General features: G+C 38.5%; 1 protein-coding gene across 1 annotated transcript in view; it reads left to right on the forward strand.

Moving 5' to 3' along the window:
* LOC100554218 (uncharacterized) overlaps positions 1-21928 on the forward strand; it is a 66694-nt gene extending 44766 nt beyond the window's left edge. Inside the window, exons 10-12 of the mRNA XM_062969352.1 lie at positions 172-244; positions 10895-11012; positions 20970-21928. Coding sequence (XP_062825422.1) covers positions 172-244; positions 10895-11012; positions 20970-21165 — 387 coding nt within the window. The 3' untranslated portion in view covers positions 21166-21928. The remainder of the gene's footprint in view (positions 1-171; positions 245-10894; positions 11013-20969) is intronic.
* Positions 21929-22565: the final 637 nt, after the last annotated feature.

Raw genomic sequence — 22565 nt, forward strand, 5'->3', positions numbered from 1 at the left:
CTGCCTTAACCATCTTTTTTCATATCAAGTTTTTACATCAAGCACTTTAGAGAAGGGGAAAATTACTTAGCACATAAACTCTTCTGAAAAGTGAGGACTAATTTATTATCATGTCATTATTAGCAGAATCACAAAAGGGGTCACTGGTCCCTCCTTTAATTTCTATCACAGGCTGCAGGCCGCATTATGCTGAATCAAGGATATGGGAAGATAATTAACACAGCATCTATGGCAAGTTTAATAGGTGAGTGATGAGAGCTAACAGTTGTGCTTCAGAATCCATATTTTAATTACTACTGATGCTATTTGAATCAATTAAACCTGTATTGCACAGAAGTAAATCACTGACATTTTGTATTAGGGAAAATGTACTACAAAATTTTTATTGATATCATTTTTCAACATTTATCTGTCCTCTCCATTTTAGAGCACTTATTACTCTTTATAGAAAAGGTGGGGTTAAAGCTCCCTGAAGCTGACACGTTTCATTATGTAAGAATGGTTTCGGGTGTAATCCACCTCCGCAGTTAAATGAAAGGCATATTCTTCCTTTCAGTATTTATAGGGCATCCTAAAGGATTTACTTCCTCTGTCAGGGGATGCTATAAGTAACACTCGGACTCATGTCCTATGCATTAGTCAGTAGATATTTCCACCTCATAATTTACCTGTATGGGGGTGGGGGATGAAAGCCAATGTACATGTTATGCAGAACAAAGCATAGACAGAAGTTGGAAAGAGTGTAAAGAGGAAACTGTTGAATTTGAGGAGGCTCTAAGCAATATAGACTCTATTTTGCCCCCAAAGTATTTTACAGAGATTGTCAATTACTAATGCTATGATATGCCCAACAACCTTTACAAATGCTCATCTGCTTTCTCCTCGGCTTTCTAAATGTCTTTCAAAGCAGTGAAGGGAGAAGGTAAGCGTGATTGTGACACTGAGTGATCCATGGACAGTCATGTGGCAAACACCTGAATGGCTCAGAAGGCTGCCATTCTCAGTCAGATGTGGGAAATACAGTCAGCCCTCCAGACTAGTGGATTTAACTTTTGAGGATTTGATTATTCATAGATTTGATTAGTATGGTCTCTCTGGGCATCTCTAGGTCTATACAACACTATGGTCAACCCCCAGACGAAGCTGCCCATAGAATTGCCTGGAGTACCAAGAGATTCCTGGAGAGATGTTCACTCAGATTTTAAAAAAAGGATTTTATTCATGATATTTTTTTCACTTTCATGGATATCCTGCACCTCTAACCACTACAAATATGGAGGGCTGGCTGTACTTTAATTTAAAGCAGAGTGATGTTGCAGCGTCAGCAATACTTGCTTTTTATATCTATGCCACTGCCATCATGTATGGTCTATCCCTGGTGGTGCCACTGTGTGCCTTTTTATTATCTTCCCATGCAATAAAAGATTCCTGCAGGAGCATGAAATGAGAAAAGAGGTCTGGGGAGGTAGAGGAGAGGAAGGAAGTTTAGATATAGATATAGATATATAGATAGATATAAAGATAGATAGATAGAGAGAGAGAGAGAGAGAGAGAGAGAGAGAGAGAGAGAGTGTAAAAATCAATTGTGTATAAGTTGAGAACTGCCAAAATTATGGATTTTGATATGACCCATGGATAAGTTGAGGGACATTCTCTAGAAAAGGGAAAGCATCAATGCTAGCCACCCCGGACCAATACCGCAGTTCTCAAGCCTAGGCATTCAAAGAGGCCACAGCAATGCTATAAAAGGGAGAGCACAGGGAATTGGTGCTTCTTTTAGGACCAAGCTCTCACCTTTTGCCACTCTACTCAGAGAAGGGAATAGTATTCACCTGTGTATAAGTCAACCCAGGCTTTTGAGTTTTGAGTTGTTTTTACTAAAATTTCTAGACTTATATAAGGTAAAGGTTTCCCTGATGTTAAGTTCAATCATGTCTGACTCTGGGGTGTGGTGCTCATCTCCATTTCTAAGCCGAAGAGCTGGCGTTGTCCGTAGACACCTCCAAGTTCATGTGGTCGGCATGACTGCATGGAGCGCTGTTACCTTCCCACCGGAGTGGTACCTATTGATCTACTCACATTGGCATGTTTTCAAACTGCTAGGTTGGCAGAAGCTGGAGCTAACAGCCAGTGCTCCGCTCCCGGGATTTGAACCTGCGATCTTTCGGTCTGCAAGTTCAGCAGCTCAGTGCTTTAACACACTTCACCACCGGGGTTCCAGACTTATATAGGTTAAGCAAATATTGTGCTAAGCTAGTTGTGTCCAGGGAGCATTTTCAAACAGCATGGGAGGAGAGGCACTCAAAATACAACATCTCCTGGAAATCAGAAGTGATGTGCAGAGATGCTTGTAATACTGGAAATTCTACTGTTCTATGTGCAGAATGATTCTGAGAAAGCTGCAGAACCATCCTCAGGATGGAAACAGGACTCTGATATATTTCCTATGTTGTTAATCAGGGAATTTGACTAATATGATTATCTAGGGTTTGGGAATGTTACACTTTTAAGACTGCAATTCTCAGAAAATTCCAGATGTTGCCTTTCTGCCTGAAACTCTTCTTAAGATCATCACTTATGACCTTCAGATGGGGCTTTCTTTGGTGGCATATGCCGGTTCAACTAGTGCAGAACTGGCATATGCCACCACAGTAATGAGGAACCCGTTGTCCCATGACCCCCATTGCCCGGCTTACTGGCAAGCCGATTCCATGGGAGAAAGTGTCGATTGTGCAGCTTCCCCCCCCCCCCCACCATTGCTACACCAGGAGCAATGGGGGGAAGCTGCAGAATCGATGCTTCCCCCCATGGAATTGGCTTGCCAGTAAGCTGGGTGATGAGGGACATGGGGCAAAAGGTCTCTCATGTCCCTTGGCGGACACAGCTGGATTCGCCATGATCTGTGGCAATTCCAGAAGCCCGTGTTAAGAGGTCCTTAGTTTTGAACATTTTGACTATGGCATATTTACTTCTGCTCCAGAACAATCTCAGCCATGCCATACTGCAAACTTCTCTAAGCATTAGAAAATCTAAAGGGCAGCCTGGGCCGTTTCACACCCTCCATTCATAGCGCAGTGATTCCACTTTAACTAATATGATTCCATTCTACAGAATGCAGGGATTTACAGTTTATGTAGAGAGTGCTTGGGAGCTTGGAAATTTTACCCAGAGAGCTCCAGTGTCTTATGAAATTACAAACCCCAGGAACCTACAGGTTGCAGCCATGGTCATAGTAGGTAAAGTGGAGTCATTGAGCTGCAGTTGTGTAGTATGTAACTATGACTGGGTCTCCATTTTGTGCCTGTCCTTAAAGGTTTCAGAGCCTTCTGAACTGCTCTCTTACTTAGATTCATCCTGGTTTGGCTTCTGTGCTTGTTTGTGACCTTTCAGGCCCCAACCTTGGGCACATAGTTGGCTGTGCATGCCAGCTGGTCTCTCTTGCCTTTGCTCTAATAACAATTGTTATATTTAATGGTTTTTGCCAACAGGTGTCCCCACTAGTGCTGTTGTTTCAGCAGCACCGTCGCCAAAGAGCCAATAAACTATTGCAACATATGGAATGAAATCCCAACTGCTGAGCTAATCTGGAAGGCAGTTACATGCTGGTGAATTGAGGCCCGTGTAACAAAAATTGATCAATTACACAAATTAAGCATAGCCCTTTAGGAATTTGTTTTATTGGTCTGGACATCTGTTGCAGGATTGTCCAAATCCAAAAATCAAATGGTGCCTATGAGCTGCCAAGTTAGGCCAAAAAAAAAAAAAATCCAGTAGCTATAAAAGTACAACTGAAAAGCTCGATATTAATATCATGTCCATCTGCTGAATGTTACATAAATATGCCGTCTTTTTATTTTCCTTGGGAATAACATTTATTTTTACTATGCCCAGTTTGACATTCTATGACATTCTGCTCAGTTTATTACTTAGCAACTTTAACTATTTCTTCAGGAGAGGGGGGAAAGGCATTTATAATGTTGCTGTTCATTTCTTTTTCAAGTGTTTTTACCAGCTGTTTCACTTATGGTTATAACACCAGCAAGGCTGACACTTGCCCGAATGTAAGGAATTTTTGCAAACAAAAATAATATGCTAATAAACACACTCACACACACACATACACAAGTTTAAGTTTAGGAAGAGGATACATATAAACTATAGTATTCTCTGCATTTCTCAACAGTAATTTACAAGCCACAATGATAATTCCAGTATTTTGCATAGTGTAAAGTTTAAGGTCAACAGTGAAATAAACTTTATGTTGTTTGAATGATGCCTGGATGCATTCTACATGCCAATCCTATTTGAATTAATGGAACTGAGGGGTTTTTTTTTGTAGGAGCCCCTGGTGGTGCAATGGGTTAAACCCTTGTGCCAGCAGGACTGCTGACTGATAAGTCGGTGGTTTGAATCCGGGAGAGTGGGTGAGCTCCCTCTGTCAACTCCAGCTCCACGCAGGGACATGAGAGACGCCTCCCACAAGGATAGTAAAAACATCAGACATCCAGGAGTGCTCTGAGCAACATCCTTGCAGATGGCCAATTCTCTCACACCAGAAGCGACTTGCAGTTTCTCAAGTCGCTCCTGACACGAAGAAAAATCTGCATATCTATGTGGCATACACAGTTTGTTTAGACTGGTAGCTAGCAACAAGGGAATGAAAGGGACATCAACTATGTGAGTGATGATCTCACACATATTTGTATAATGTAAATAGGTGAGCGAGCCCTGATCGAAAGATCATCTGTTCATTTATTTGGGGTGGGAGTGGAAGTCATTAAACAGTATGAACAGCATTCCCTATGTGAATGCAACGAAGAAAATAATTTAATCATTGTTGGACCAGCCATGTGAATCACTTGGCATTTGGTTGACTGGGGTCTAGCATTTCACTCAGTAGCAGAGCACTAGTATAGTCCTGGGTTCAATTGCATGAAACAGTCCCAGGTTCAATTATTTCCTTTTGGGTCCAAAGTGAATACATTCCTTTGTTGCAACGTATTTGGAGGACTCTAGTTGGCCCGTTTTAAAATGTTGGCATTCTCATTGCCCTTTCTGTATCCTTGACTTTCATTTTTTAAAATCAGCAGTGGGGCACATTAAGGCCCTGGAATTACAGTAGAGTCCTACTTATCCAACATAAATGGGCTGGCAGAACATTGGATAAGCAAAGATGTTGGATAATAAAGAGGGATTAAGAGAAAGCCTATTAAATGTCAAACTATGTTATGATTTTACAAATTAAGCACTAAAACATCATGTTTTACAACAAATGGACAGAAAAAGCAATTCAATACATGGTAACGTTAAGTAGTAATTACTGTATTTATGAATTTAGCACCAAAACATCACAATGCATTGAAAACATTGACTACAAAAACATTGGCTACTAAGAAATTGACTATAAATAAAGATAGAATTGCATAAAATGAACTTAGAGTAACAACATTGTCGAAAGTTAATTCCATAAAAAGTTCAGTCCTTGATGCCTAGAGAAACAGCTGTGGATCTGGGTGGAAGGCAGACTGCGTTGGATAATCCAGAACGTTGGATAAGTGAAGTTTGGATAAGTGAGACTCTACTGTACACGTGATCCTGAGACTGGTTTTATGGTCCTTAATCCATCCAGACTGCCTGGACTATCCCTTGAACCTATTTTTGGAGAAGTGCCGAGTTCAAGTTCAAAAAATGTTGAACTTGGTTAAACTTGGCAACTTTTCTTTCTCCCTTCTTTTTTCAGCATTTCTGGAGATTTTGATGCCAAAAAAGGATAGTGGGACCAACTTCTGTTGCCAGTTCATGTCTTATGTTATAGGAATACTTTGGATTTTTTTACACTGAATTGTACTTTTATTTGATATAAGTAATCTTGAGTGACAGGTGTCCTGATATGCAGTTAGACAATTTAGAATGGTAAAAACACTGTTTGTGATGGATTAAGGATTCTGCCATACTCTTCCCTTATTTTTGAGTAGTTGTGCATAAAATTGAAATGGCACATTTGTAAATAAGATTTGCTTCTGTACATTTCACCTAGACAGCAGGCAGCATCCCAATCTGCTCTTGGTATGACACCACTCAGACTGCACAATTTTGGTTTTCAACAGACCCTAGCCAGAAAGACCATATAAAATTGATGTAAGCAGATCCGTGTTTAGTAAATTAACTGTTAAGTCCATAAAGACATGACTTCTTTATTGCCTCTAGTCCTCCCTTCTGTGATGAGAGTGTGTTTGTGTTCTTTATTTAGACTGGAAAGACTAGATGATGTTTATAGAGGAAGATATAAGTAGACATTAGAGCTGGACACTTTCACCCTTTCTAGCATGGAAATATGTTTTAGCAGATTTGTAGATTATCTTCTGGATCAGAGCCTAGATCTGAGAAAGGCTGTTGCAAGGCAAAAAAGTCCCACATGCAATAGCTGAAGGAGGGCATTGGATGTTCCTTCATGGCCAAACTCCTCCGTAGAGTGACTCCAGATAGCAGAAAAACTACTTATTTTTTGTCAGATTTGAAAAGAGAACAATGGGTTGTTTGCCTGTCTCTGAAGCTCTTTTGCTAAGGGGCAGAAAAAGTGCATATAACCAGATGTGGTTGAACTAAAATTCTCACTCAAAGAATTATCAGGTGGCTGCAACCAGAGGTAGGAAGATTTATTTATTATTTATTTACTATATTTATACCCCGCTCTTCACATCGGCTTACAGATTATGGTAAAACTCAATGCCGCATTATACAACAAATAATAAATATAACAGATCAAATTATAAAACAATTAAAACATATAAATGCAATAAAACAGATTAAAAGATAGTTTTAATGGAGCAGATGTTTCATCAGGGGAGGAATGATTAATCTATTTCCAACCAGAATAAATTTGGGCTTGTGCTTTCAATATTTGTACATCCTACATTGATGATGATGATTGAGAAAACTTGTTCCTTTTATTGGGCAGTTCTTCAAAAGAATATTACTACCATTCCCCCTAGTATTGTCTACTTTTGCTGGCATTGTCCATCCAGAGTCTTGGGCCAGGGGGACTCTCTATCATTTGCTAACTGGACCAGAATTCAGGCTCTTTGCTGTTGAGAATTGGTCATTATGTAAAAAAGTTTAAAAACCTGGGCAAACCAACTACCCTGTTTCCCCTAAAATAAGACATCCCCAGAAAATAAGACCTAGTAGAGGTTTTGCTGAATTGCTAAATATAAGGCCTCCCCCAAAAGTAAGACCTAGCAAAGTTTTTGTTTGGAAGCATGCACACCAAACATAACTCCATGTACATACCATAGATTGTTATACATGGAAATATTGGTAGTAACAAGAAATTCTTGATAGGATTCACAGTTAGTCTGGTTATGCTGGTTTGTGATGACAACTACTGTAAAGTATATAATAAATGTTCATTTTTTTGTTCAACAATAAATGTGAATTCTTCTTCATGGAAAAATAAGACACTCCCTGAAAATAAGACCTAGCACATCTTTGGGAGCAAAAATTAATATAAGACGCTGTCTTATTTTCGGGGAAACACAGTAGGGATTTTAGGAGTCATAGTTCTCTCAAACATTTTATGTTAAAGCAACCTCCTGACATACAGTGTTACTCTGTGAACTAGCCAGGCTTCTTAGGAACCCTGATTTGTATAGAACATCCTATATTTGTCAGGTGCCCTATTGGGATGATATGACATGCTCCAAATCCTGTATTTTAGAGCAAGCACTAGCCACGCTGCTGGGCAGGAGGCATCTGCTGCCATTATGGCTGGCATGATTGCTTTTCTTCATCTCTGTGGGTCTGGGTGGATGTTGAACAACAGATTAAAGTTCCCATTTGATTAAAGTTGTTCTGCCATCACAAGACCTGTATGAATTCTCAGAGATCTCATGAAAAGCTCTCCTCTCAAAAGACTAGAGGTGAAATTATCCAAAACCACATAATTTTCTGCCACTAGCCACTCACTTTTGCCTTTGGGGAAAGGAGGCCAGTAGCACATCCAGTGCTTGCTGAGTTTTTTTTCCTCAAGGAGACCTTGTTCCACTACTGTCAGAAAAATGACCGGGGATAGAAAAACTTCCAGCTATGAGGGCTACTTCGCTAAATGGGCAGAAAGTTTGCTGATAGCCAGGGAAGCATCTGGGAGTCTGCTTTTCACAGGAGGATTTGTGAATTGGGCTGAAGGAACCTGAATCTTCCCCCCTTCTCTTTCACTAGACACATTTCTGACAGTGCTTGATCAAGAGTTCCTTGAGGGAAAACTCAGTTGGTGGTGTACTAACCCCCTCTCCCAATCTGTAATTCACTATGCAAATACAGGTATTCCAAAATCTACAAAAGATCTGAAATCCAAGACATATATGGTTCCAAACATTTTGGGTAAAAAAGAACTCAACCCACATAGGTCTGCCTCATGCATCACATATTGCTCTGCAAGAAACATGCGAACCCTGTCCTTGGCTGACTAGGACATCATTTCATCATAATGGTATATTAAGGTTTTATTGTGATTTCAATCAGCCAGATATTTCGAGTCAATAATTTTGGTTGATAACATTTTTACATATAACATTGTACATGGCATGGAGGTAGGGGAGTGGAGAGGGATTTAGGCTGTAAGTGCGACATTTGAGAAACAGCTCAATAAATCTACCTTGTAGGTCCGTTCAAAAAGAAAAGTAGGGAGGGTATTGGTTGGTTAAATAAATACTTTTCTAGTTTTCCAAAAACAAATAGAAATCTCAGAAGGGGAAGATGCAAAAGCCGTTACCTCCTCTTAGCAAACACATAGTAATTTATCATACACCGACATATTTGGAAACTTTAGCAGGTGCTAGTTTTGCAAGGTGATGAGGTTAACTACCAAAGTTGTATGTAACTTGGATCTTGAGCAGTGTAATTAATCAAGAAATTAGATTCCTCTCCTCTTCTCCAGCCCACATGGAGTGCTGAATGTGGCACGCCAGACAAAACAACAGCAATGGAGGGAAAATATTTGTCATAAAAGCTTATTGAATAAACATGCTAGATCTGTAAAAACGATTCCACTCTTAAAAAGCAAAGAGCTTACAAAAACATTTTATGTTATAAATCAAGTTTTATTATGCTGTGGAAAAAAGGGAGGCAACAACTGGCTAGGACCACTGTCTTATGTCTGATTTCAAATTGTGGTATGTTTTTACATGCTTTTGTATAACTTTATAAATGTCTGCATTTTCCACTATATTGATTTAAGAGAGGAAGAAAAAGAAAGAATGGAGGGAGGTAAGAAAAAGACATACATCTGAAGAATACATTTATTACTTTCTTTGATGCTTTATGAAATAAAATGTTTTTATTTGGTTGAATTCTCTGACTTTATTATAGGATTGCTCACATTCTGTGACACAGAAACAACATGCCGATAATTTGTAGATCTTTTACATTTCTTGCAAACCTTTTTTTCTAATATAAAATTGTATCATGCCTCCATCAACATAAACATTATTTCTATTCAAATGTTTAAAAAGGAGGAAAATCGCAATTAATATGTACTGAATGTCCAATATCACGGTCAGATTCTGTGCTTCTTGAAAATGGAGTTTTCACGACGAGGTGATTTGTTTGGCTACAGTTAGACATGATGGCTTGACTCTTTCGACCTGAAACCTGAGACGACTTTGAGAGCTGGGCGTATTATGTAGTATAACAATTCACACATACAATAAAAATGGGAAAAGGTAAAGAAACAATAAAATAGAATTGTATGTTAAGGAATACATGTGTCTTCTTACGAAGAGGTGGTCTGCCTTTCGAATTCCTCTATTGGCATGTTTTCAAAAGCATTGTGTTTTGATCTAAATTTTGTTCTCAGAGAAAGAAATAGGTGTTAGGTAGTATCATGACACAGAACACCACTACAGTCTTATCTTTCTCTTATGTTTAGAAAAACTAAATTCAATATTGCGCTCTATGACCCCCACTCCATTTTAAAAAGGTTATCCTAAGGATTTAGCTGCTAAAAATAAGATGTTATTTTTTCAGGTATATCAAGAAAGGGGCAGGGCAACCAGAACATACAAATGTAGCTTGTATGCGTGAACATTATAATTAACAAAGCTGATCATTTTAGTTTGTGACTGACATGTGACATCTGTGCTTCTATTTTATCCCCACCCATAGCATCCAACAGTCAAGATGCTAAGAGAGATTGGCATTTTGAGGACACACGTATACCAATAACTGTATAAACGCAGAATGTTATATAACTCTGTGTTAGTTTTATATGACCATATAAATAGATTTTCAAATTAAATAATAATCTTCCTTGATGATGTCTTAGACAGGAACCATATATAGGGGAGTTAAGTCCCATTGAATTCTGTGAGACTTATTTTTGAGTAGTTGTGAATAAAATTACATGCTTAGGGTGCATTCAGACTGATTAACAAAATCATATTTTGTTTTTGTTTTACTGATTATACTGGGTCAAAATAAACTGTTGAGGGGTATTGATGTAAAAAGCCTATGATTGTACTAACAAAAATAGTCTGTTTTAAACAAAATGTATATGAATCTCCAAAACAAAATTGGAAAGAATAGAAACAAAATATGGGTCCTTTTGTCTTTTTAATAGGTCTGGATCTATCTTCAGTTTGTAATTCTATGCCTGCTTAATTGGGAGTAAGTCTTACCCAACTGTTTAGTACTAACATTAAGTATTGGAGGGGCTTTATATACTTCCTCTGTTTCTGTTCAACTTTTCAGTTTGCTGACCTAAAGTCAACATAATAATAATGAAACATATATAGATAGGTATGATGGTTTGCTAAACCTATACCAATTGTTGCATTTACTATTTCTCCATTACTATATGCTCAAATAAATATTTGTGTTTTCCCTCACCTCCTTGCAGTTCCACATCCCCAGAAGCAATTGGCATACAATACTTCGAAAGCTGGTGTTGTAAAGTTAACTCAGACACTGGGGACCGAGTGGATCAACAGAGGAGTGAGAGTGAACTGCATTTCTCCGTAAGTAAAATATAGGATTGGATAAGAATTTCTTTCCTCTTCTTCTTCTTCTTCTTCTTCTTCTTCTTCTTCTTCTTCTTCTTCTTCTTCTTCTTTTTTTTAAAGAAAAATAAATTTCCTAACTTCTTTACAATAGAGACAGAAAAAACTCGATATTTTAAAATATATAGAATGTGGTAAACATCAAAACTGCAGATGAGTCTAAATGTATTTGTTCTTCCAAGTCTTTCTTTGAATCCCAGAACATTCAGCTAAGTTTGTGATGCTGATTTAAGGCTGGCATCTCTCTTTGGTCCAGCAGGTTTTTTAATCTGTTATAACTATATTGCAGGAAGTCATAGTAAGGTCCTCTATGTATCTTGAACTTGTCTGGGGCAGAATTTTTTTCCTTTTCTTTTTGATAGGACTTTACAAAAATCAGTGCATTTCTTCTTAAACTGGACAAACAGAAGTTGATACCTTAAAAACTCCCCATGTGGGAGACAGCAAAACAGAGACATTAATTCACACTTAATGATATCACCTTGTCTGAGCGTAGAGAAAAACAAGATGATATAAATTAAATAAAATCTTCAGCTGAGGATAATGTAGCCAAAAAAAGTTGTGAATTAGGAAAATATGCATTCTTTTAAAATATATATATACTCTGTCAGCACACCACAAGTATAATCACTTATCAGAAAGCCACCTCTATCGTTGCATGCACTCAGGGATTTTGAAAAGATTCTACCATTTGATAACAGGTTTTCTAGTTGTGTGAAGGGTGGTTTTTAACATTTCTTTTCCAGATGAAATATTTCCTTACTACTGTCCAAGTCTTCTGTGGTTAAAGAAAAGGCTTTTGACACTTAATAGACAATGCTTTCCCCCACCCCCAGTCTCCCCACCTTTTACCTTAGACAAATATATAGGCACTTTAAAAGGCACATTATACTACTATAATTGAGATGCTGTTCAGGAGTAGCAATTACAGGATACCTAGGTATTATTTTGTTTCTAAAAAAATATATTCATTACAAATTACATTTTACCTAATTTTTGAAGGCTTAAAGATGGGAGTTCTTGAAAAAGGGGGAAAATATAACAGGTTTTTTTTCAATTCCACAGTTCCCATTCTACAGGGCTTTCATTGGGAAAGGACTGTACTCCTACAACCCTATAAATATGTATTTTGGCATGTCTTTTAGATGTTCTGGTGCCTCTCTTTGGGGCTTCTTACCTTAGAACAGTGGTTCTCAACCTGTGGGTCCCCAGATATTTTGGCATTCAACTCCTAGAAATCCTAACAGCTGGTTAACTGGCTGGGATATAAAGTGGGCCCTTTGTGTCCACTGTGATTTGGATACAGGACAGCATGTGGATACCAAAATCCATATAATCAAGACTCATTATGTACAATGGCAAAATGAAGTCGTGTACCTTGTATAAAAAAGATTTTCAGAAGGGTTTTTTTTGGGGGGGGGGGATACTTTCAAGCCATGGATGGTTGAATCTGTGGATACCGAATCCGTGGATTTGGAGTACCAACTTATATGTCATTTAGCATTGTTAAGAGCAAAGGGCAGTGGGGGCCCCTTCACACTACTCAATGATAGCACTATGATTCTCATTTTACTGACATGGTTCTAGCCCTTGAAATGCTAGGATTTGCAGTTTAGGGAAGTGTGTTTAGCAATCTCAGCCAGAGAGTTCTAGTGCCTCACCAAACTGCAAACCCCATCATAGTCCTAAAATTGTGTAGTGTGAAAGGGGTCTAGGACACGTATTGAAGGCTTATAGGGATATTGTGGATGTACATTTAGCACATGGTTCTCAGAAAATTCCTCTAAACCACCCGTTAGAAAGCTGTGTGAAAATCTTGCTGTTCAATTATACTTCCAAAAATTATTTCCCAACAGTAAGAAGTTGATTTTTTTGACCAGGAAATAATTAATACAGAATATCCTTTCCATCCTTACCTTCTTCTCCCACATATGAGGGAAGTGGAGGGGGAAGGGAGGGAGAGGAACAACAGAAAATTTGGTCCCTTTCATACACCTCTCAAAGTAATGTATAGCCTGTGGGGTCTCTTTAGCCTCAGTTTTGACCCTGTAATGCATGGGCTGACTCTGATGCCTTCCTCCAGCAGTAGTGGGTATGGTGTAGTGCCCTGTTAAATTCCCAAAATGATTTTCCTGCCCAGATCCATTCCTCCTATTTTTTCTGGTCCGGTCTCTTGCTGTGGGGAAATGAATAAATTGCCTCTTTTGAAGCTTTCTAGAATCTTCAAGGATGATGAATCACCCTTTAAATAAATGGAAAGATCTTGAAATATTGGCTACTTTAGCTGCTTCTTTTTTTTGTTTTGGGCATAGGTGATGCTGACTCATTCCTCCCGTCACCGGAGAATGGTGCTGCTGTGTGAATTTTCACAGGCACCCCCATCTTTGGGACCAGGCACTTTATGGGAGTTGATGACTCAGCTCTCCTCACCTCCTGAGGATGGGGCTACTTTGTGAATCGAGTATTCCCAACTTCAGGAGGTATTAATAGTGTGAGTAGTGATGGCATGCCGTTCCTCACTCACAACCTGAGGATGAGGCTGCTATGTGAATGTTCACAGGGCACCCCCATCTTTGAGAGTTGGATATGAGGAGGGTGATGATGATATGGCTTCCAGCAGCTCATGTCCTGAAGATGTGGATGTTCACAGGGCACTCCCATCTTCAGATGCTGAATGTGGTGCAGGGGGTAGTCTTTCACCTCTACCCACCTCCTGATAATGGGGCTGTCATGTAAATGTTTCCACGATAGCCCCAAACCGAAGATATGACTACAATAGTATGAGCTTATGAATAATGTAATGTAAAACTGGCAAGTGTGTGTACTGTGTGTGTGTGTAAGGGATGGACTGTACTCTCTATGGAAGCATGCAATAATGGGGTGTAGCAAGATTAAGGTGCAGAGTGTTTAAGAGGAGGTTGCCACTGAGTTGTGCAGCATTACAGAATGTCACATTAAGACTTCTTTACCTAGACTAAATAAATCTCCAGAAAAGTATATTGGAATTGATCCAGTAGGAGATGTTGTTGATAAAGATGTGCATCTTTGGTTATTTCTTTCTTTCACACAAGAGTAACTAATTTCAAAGGTTTTCTCCTAACTGGGTAAGCCCATGAGAATTTATTTGAAGATTTTCCATACTTTGGCCTTTTTTTTTTTTGCAGAAAAAGAGGAGAGGCTGAGAGGAGACATGATAGCCATGTACAAATATGTGAGGGGAAGTCATAGGGAGGAGGGAGCAAGCTTGTTTTCTGCGGCCCTGCAGACTAGGACACGGAACAATGGCTTCAAACTACAGGAAAGGAGATTCCACCTGAACATCAGGAAGAACTTCCTCACTGTGAGAGCTGTTCGACAGTGGAACTCTCTCCCCCGGGCCGTGGTAGAGGCTCCTTCTTTGGAGGCTTTTAAACATAGGCTGGATGGCCATCTGTCGGGAGTGCTTTGAATGCGATTTCCTGCTTCTTAGCAGGGGGTTGGACTGGATGGCCCATGAGGTCTCTTCCAACTCTACTATTCTATGATTCTATGATTCTAAGATGACTTGTGTCAAAAAAGATTGCTGTACAACCCTCACTCTTTAATCAGAAAACAACATTTTGCACAGGAAAATATATTTTATACTAAATGAAACTATTTTCTGCACAAAATGTTGTTTCTGCACAAAGCTATTACCATCAAAGCCATCATTTATGCTCAACATACCTTCAGCCCTTGTGTTAACACACAGCTGAAAAAGCTGTGTGAGCATGACTGCATACTACAAATGAACTGCTCAAGCAAAAATGGCTTCAAAAATTCATCTCTAACCTGGGTTAGCACAAGCTGCAGGAGATCCAGGCTGCTGGCAATCTCAATCTAGGATGACTCTCAACACTGAGGAGGGCAAAACATTTTTGTGTAGAGAAGGAATTGGCATAAAAGTACACTAGAGGGAAGAACTAAGCACCACTCTATCACTCAAAGGCATCCCAATTAACCAGCATTACCGTCCCCATTAAGCAACAGCAGTTGCTCTTAAATATCTCTGGGCTTATATCTAGTTTCTTGGGAGCTGTCCCAATTAAGTGGATTGTACTGATTAAACACTTCCTGGGTAAATGAAGTGTACTTAAATCATTCAAATTAATAACTCATCTGAAAGAAATCAACTTATACACCAATGGCATTTCCCTTTCCCTCCCACCCCCATCCCCACGATGGGAGATGAACACATCTAACCATTCCACTGGAGTGGGTAACAAGTGGTACACTTAAACACACAACAACACCATCACATGAACATATTGGTATGAAATTGGTATTGTCAAAGGCTCCTTGAGTCTTATGTCAGCTTGTGCGTCAGAAGCAAAATGTCAGTTCTGCATCTCCCACTAAGGAACCTACAGTGTGATACACCATTGTCAAGCAATAGCATTGCATTCCTGTCGCGGCAGGGAATTAATGCATTGGCACTTGTCACTGTTCAGAATGGTTAAGAGCCAACAAAAATTTGCCTAAAAAGGTTTTTCCATCTCCAGCATTAAATTGCCCATCTTTGGCACCAAGCCTTTCAGAAGCAGTGTGCAGTACTGGAGCATGTCTCATATTTATAGAGAAACTTGAAAGTGTGCTATCAACTATATTATTATTTGCTCTGCTACTGTGCTCTATTATTATTATATATAAGGAATAAGTCCAAATTATGTTATCTTTTAAATAAAACATAGGTTTCTCATGTCCACCATGGCATAAATAAAGACCTGATTTCGAAAATTTGACCATATAAGGTGTGACTAAAGTAAGTAATAGTGTCTTTCCACCTTCTTTACCTGTACCGTTCTGGGCCTGAAGGCAGTGGCTGGCTACTACCCTCTGCAGGGTTGCTGTATGATGAATGCTATGCTCCAGAAGAAGCAAAAATCAACAAAACACAGTCCTCCAGATGGTTCAGGATTGCATCTCCCATTGACTGAGCTAGCTAGGGCTGTTGGGAGTTGCAATAACATGTGCATGATTCTGACTCATGACAGTGGGATGATAGCGACAGCAGAATTTCCCCTTGGGATTGTTAAAAGACACAGAGTTATGAAAACAACCCCAAATACAAAACTGAAAAATAGTATTAAGCTATCCACCTTGCAATTCACCTTTCATCACTCTTCTTCCTTTTGAAAACAACTCATCTTGCTTCATCTGTAAGATTACAGAGATGATGGTGCTTGGGTATAACTGCTCCTCAAAAAAGAAGCTGTTATGTGGTATCCCACAAGGTGCCATTCTATTCCAAATGATATTTAATATTTTCATGAAACTGCTGTGAGAGATCATCCATGAGCATGGGGCATGGTGTTATCAGTATGCTGATGAGACCCAAATATATTTCTCCATGCCTTCAAAAACAGCTTCAACTAAGGATAATGTGTCTCCTCTAAATTAATGCCTGGAGAAGGTAATGGGTTGGATGAGGAAAAACAAATTTAAACTTAATCCAGACAAAACAGAGGTACTTGCCATCAGGGACCCTAATCTGTGGATGGATTTGTTGTGTCAACCAGTCCTGGATGGGAATACACTCCCCCTGAAAGACTGTGTTCACAGCTTGGGAGTGCTCCTGGATCTGTCTCTCCAAATGTCAGCCTAGGTAGATGCGACAGTCAGGCGTACTCACTATTAGCTTCGATTGATACGCCAGCTGCACTTTTTCCTAGATTTGGGGACCTAAAGATGGTAGTGCATGCACTGGCAACCTCAAGGTTGAGATTCTGCAATGCGCTTTATATTGTGCTAGCTTTGTACCAAGTTTGGAAACCCTAGTTGGTACCAAATATGGCAGCCAGATTGGTTACAGGAACATCTAGGAGTGAGCATATTACACCTATCCTAAAGTGACTCCACTGTCCGCCAATTAATTTCTGGGCAAAGTACAAGGTGTTGGTTTTGACCTTTAAATCCCTACATGGTTTGGGGTTACCTACAGGATCATCTTCTCCTGTACAATCCACTTCAAACACTTAGGTCCTCTGGGGAGCAGTTATTCTAAATAGCCAGAATCTGACTGGTGACAATCACCCAAAGGACCTTTCCATCGGCCACCCCAAGACTGTGGAACGACCTGCCGGAAGAGCCCCAATAGCTAATTGATCTGTTAGAATTTAAAAACCATCTAAAGACATATCTCTTCTGGAAGACCTACCCAGACAGGTTTTAAACATGAATTGTAAATGTGTGTCCTTTGCTTAATCTCTGTTTTATGTATTTTAATATTTATTTTAAAGAAATACATTTTAATATGTATCTTTTATAGAAATACATTCAATATGTGTATTTGTGGTATTTTTACAATGTTTATGTATTTTAATTATTCTGTAACCTGACTCAAGCCACAAGGAGAGGAAGGTAAGAAATAATAATAATAATAATAATAATAATAATAATAATAATAATAATAATTTGATAAACAACAAGATTAGTACACAGCAAACAAGATCACTATGTTGTATTGGGTCACTTCCCAAGTGTCTAGGACTATGTGCTGTATCGGGGAATAATGCAGGCAGATCTGAGCATCTGAGTAGGGTGGCCTTTTGCATCTGACAGATGGTAATATTGTCCACGCTGATTGTTTTTAAGTGCTGGCCAAGGTCTTTAGGCACGGCATCCAGTGTGCTGATCACCACTGGGACCACCTTTACTGGCTTGTGACAGAGCTTTTGCAGTTCGATCTTTAAATCTTCGTATTGCATAAGCTTTTCCAGTTGCTTCTCATCGATTCTGCTGTCACCTGGGATTTCAACATCAATGATTCATACTTTGTTTTTTAACCTGATTGTTAGGTTAGGAGTATTGTGCTCCAAACTCTGTCAATCTGAATTCAGAAGTCCCAAAGTAGTTTGAAATGTTCATTTTCTGTAACTTTTTCAGTCTTGTAATCCCACCAAAATGGTCTTGGTATTATTATTATTATTATTATTATTATTATTATTATTATTATTATTATTATGAAGTCAGATGTACTACTGTATCAGAGTGAAATTCAAATTCAAAGATGCCACCATGTTATGCTGAAATATGGAGCCCCCGATGGCATAGTGGATTAAAGCCTTGTGACTTGAAGGTTGAGTTGCTCATCTGAAAGCTGCCAGGTTTGAATCCCACTTGGGGAGAGTGCAGATGAGTTCCCTCTATCAGCTCCAGCTCCATGTGGGGACATGATATAAGCCTCCCACAAGAATGATAAAAACATCTGGGCGTCCCCTGGGCAACATCCTTGCAGACGGCCAAAAATTAAAATTTAAAAAAATCCTGGAATATCAGTAGGAAAAGGGATCTTGTAGTACTTTAGGTCCTTTCTACACTGCCATATAATCCAGATTATCAAAGCAGATAATCCACATTATCTGTTTTGAATGGTGGATTATATGACGCCCATTCTACACTGCCATATAATCCAGATTATCAAAGCAGAAAATTCATATTATCTGCTTTGAACTGGATTATCTGAGTCCACACTGCCAGATAATCCAGTTCAAATCAGGTATTCTGGATTATATGGCAGTGTAGAAAGGGCCTGAAAGAACAAAGATGGTAGCATAAACTTTTGTAGGCTCAGGGCCCTTCCTCACAGCCATATAACTCAGAATAGCAAAACAGAATAACCCACAATATCTGCTTTGAACTGGGTTATCAGAGTCCACACTGTCATATATCCAAGTTCAAAGTAGATAATGTAGGATTTTATTCAACTGTGTGGAAGGGGCTTAAGTCTTACATGGTCAAGTTACTTAATATTTCTATATAAAAGTATAGATGTTATTGAGTTGGATATCAAAGCCAGAGAGTTTTCCAGGTGTGAAAACAGCACTTGCTAGTTTTAGCAAAATGAACTTCTGTCACAAGCAACACAGAGAAGTAACCTTGTTAATGGTTCCTTCACCAGAAGCGGAGGCCCACAGTTAATACTTGAAAAGCTAGTTTGGCACTATACTTTCGTGGCTGAGAAATGCTCATTTCAAATAAACTAAGTAAGAAGAGACATTTGTACTCCACATAGTATTAGTAAGTATAGGAATATTGTTGTTGGGACAGTATCATTTTGCAATGTGTATATGTGATATGTTTAAAATGAAATGTAATCAGCAAAGCCTGTTGAGATTATTTTTCCCATTGGAAATTGCTTTTTTTCTTAGCAAGCAAGCGTTAAGCATAAAGGGTAGAAGCAACTGGTTAGGGGAAATAATATTGTGATTATAATATTACTTTGGTATGTAGGCTAGTGCCTGAGGTTATTCAAGTTGCCCTTGTGTACAATTATTTATGAAGGGATAAGCTGTATATTGTCAGTTTCAAAAAGCGGCAACTGAAACTGAGGACAGCTGCGATGTAAAGAGTGCCCCCAGTTAGCAAAAATAATGAAATAAAAAAATGTCGATGAGGAGAAGGGCAAAGCAGCATCAAATCCATGAAATAATATGGTAAACAGACCTCCTTTTAAAACAAAAGTATGGGGAGGTGGGGGAGAAGATCTCCTTCCCAGAATCCAGCGTGTTTCGAAAAGCTATTTCTTTGGACGTATAAATTGGGTTGAGGGGCGAAGTTTGAGAACAAAACGGCATTTGGAGACTTTGTTCATTTCATATTTATCACTAGCTTGTTTGCTAATTTTCATTTGCAAGAGGCAATTCTTCCAGCTAACTGGGTGCCTCAATGGGCCACTGATTTCTTTGAAGTGACAGTCTGTAAATATGCATAAAAAAGAGATGCAATTAGCGCGTGTGTGGTTCAGTGCAGCCTGATTTCATTGGCAAGTTTACCCACAGTGTTGATAAGCTACATTATCTAGAAAATTGGCCGCTGAAAAACAGCACCTCTGATTGCCAGCAAAGGTTCCAGATAACAGGGTGCTGAAGAGAAATATAATTGAGGTTGAATATGTTAACCAAGGTGTCACATGCTCCTTAGAAGCGCTAATTTATCAGCATGTTGGAATTTTTATTAACATTTGGAATGCATTTCTACCCCACTAATGAAGTGGAATTGGCAGTTCAGGTTTTCGTTATTGTCATTTCTAAGAAGTTAAATGTAATTTCTTGTTAGGCACAGTTATGTAAATATATTTGTACAGGGGCTGGGGAAAGAAATTATAACATTTCACAAAATACAAATATGTTCTTAAGGAGGAGGGTAACAAATCAGTTATTGTTAAAACACTAAATACTCACCAGATGTGGGTGGATTTTCTGGGTTTCCTTTCATTTTGAGAGGGGGGGGGGCAATTGGAAACATTTCCTGATGAATGTTTTATTGTAACGTACAGGAAATACCATTAAGGTTTTACTAAATGATGGTTTCTCGAAAAGAACAATTCTGTTTAATGTAAACTTTCAGTTTACATTCAGTAATCAAGAATTCAGCTTTTTATTTTCTCTTGAAACACCAGAATTTCAACTGCTTGTATTTGCTCAGCTGTGTACAAACATATTGCATAATCTCTTCTGCTGCACATGCTAATAAATAGAATAATTGGCATGTCCATGTCCCTCCCCCCCATCAATTTGTAGATAACTCGTTGCAAGTCACTTCCAATTTATGTGATGCGATTGTTTTTGTGGCAAATATTTCAATTGGGGCATTATGCTAACGAATGCATCACTAATGTGGAAATACATGAAAGATGCAATAATGAAGTGTGAGAATGATCAGTAAGAGGTGGCATTAAAGAATATTTAAGGAGAAATATGACTGAAGATTCTGATGCTTGTTTGCCAGTCAGGTTAGGATATATGAACCTAGGGATCTTTGGCATACCTACATTGTTTGTGTTTTGTACAATTCTGTTTAGTATTCGGAGGCTCTTTTTAATCTTAGTATGTACCCCATTTAAAAGAAAAAGTTATAACAAGATGTCTTGTGTCTGTTTTGTTTTTTTCAAAACAGGGGGATTGTAGACACACCGCTCATCCATTCTGAGGAACTGAAGCCGCTTGTGCAGCGCTGGCTCACAGATATTCCAGCTGGAAGGCTCGCTCAAGTGACAGACTTGCAAGCTGCAGTCGTATACTTGGCATCTGAAGCTTCAGATTATATGACTGGCCACAATTTAGTCATAGAAGGAGGTCAAAGCTTATGGTAGAGAAAGGAAAGGGAATTTCTTTTTCGTGAGTTCAGAGAGATAGTAAGTACAATTCGAAGGCTCTATGATCACATCCCAGTTCTTTGCAAGGTACTATAGCTTCGCTGCTGAAATCTCTATTTTTTTTATAAAAAGCAAATAAATACATGTAGGGAATGTACTTGAGCACAGTATTTTCAAACAGCTATTTTAGTTCATTCGTCCATAGCTTATGAAAAGAAAATCGGCACATGGAATGGAAGGATTGCATATTTTTTCCAGACCAGGCCCAGACTGCTTGTTATAAAGGTCAAAAACAGTTTTCTCAATAGTGAAATAAATACCTTGTAGATTGACAAATTGTATTGTGTTTAAAAAGTACAAAAAACTGTTGAAATGTAAACCTACATTTTAGAATTTGCTGATAGAAAATGTGTGTGTACGCGCCCTCAAATTGTGTTGTGTTTCAAAAGCTAAAACACCCAATTTGATCCCAGACATTGCATTTGACTTTTTGCTATATTATTGGCTCAAGTAATCAGGGAAATATTTATATATAACAGATGTAATATCAGATACAAAATACAGAAAAAGGAAGAAAAAATGCTTTCCTAAACATTTTGACTCCAATATTTTAGATTAAAGACAGACAGCCTGTGAGTTGGTCTGTGCTTCAGCTTTATCCATTCACCACTTTAGTTTTCAAATTTAAAATTATTTAGTAAGTTACAATAAAATGCTTCAGAATAATTTTCTGCCACTATATTAAAATAAATTTGATTCATTTTGGTGTATTTTTTCAGTTGTGTATAATGGGGATCCAAATCCTACCTGACTAAGATTTTCTTGCAAGTTCACACAGGTTGTAACAAAAGATGGATAAATTTTGGTTAATGTATTTCTCCATTCATCTCATTTCTATGCCATTTTTTAAAATCTGCACAAACATTTGAACTCAAACGCTTGGAAACATCATGCAGCTAGCTTTTGGGTGATTCAAAAGGCTGCAAGGAGGAAAGAAAGAAAGTCCTGTTGCAACACAGATTCCAGCTCTCACACTCTGCTGTCTTTTGGATGGATTCAGTCTAACATTATATCCATCTTTCTTTCCAAGGTTTGGTGCACATTGAGCTTAGCTCGTTTTCTTTCAAAATACATATTTCAAATGTATTTTCTCCCAAAATATCAATTCTAAAAAACATATCTGCATACCTATTATATTTATATAGATATCGAGCACAAAAAAACCCTCATGTCAGAAAATATGAGAACAATCAGCAAGAACAAATTGGCAGTAGGCACCATTATCATGGTAAGGAGAACAGCAAAGGAAGCCATTTTTAGGCCCCATCTACACTGCTATATAATTCAGTTCAATGCAGTTAATCTGCATTCAGAAACTAGATTGTATAGCAGTATAG

This window comes from Anolis carolinensis, chromosome 2 (assembly GCF_035594765.1).
Source record: "Anolis carolinensis isolate JA03-04 chromosome 2, rAnoCar3.1.pri, whole genome shotgun sequence".
Taxonomy (NCBI): Eukaryota; Metazoa; Chordata; class Lepidosauria; order Squamata; family Dactyloidae; genus Anolis; species Anolis carolinensis.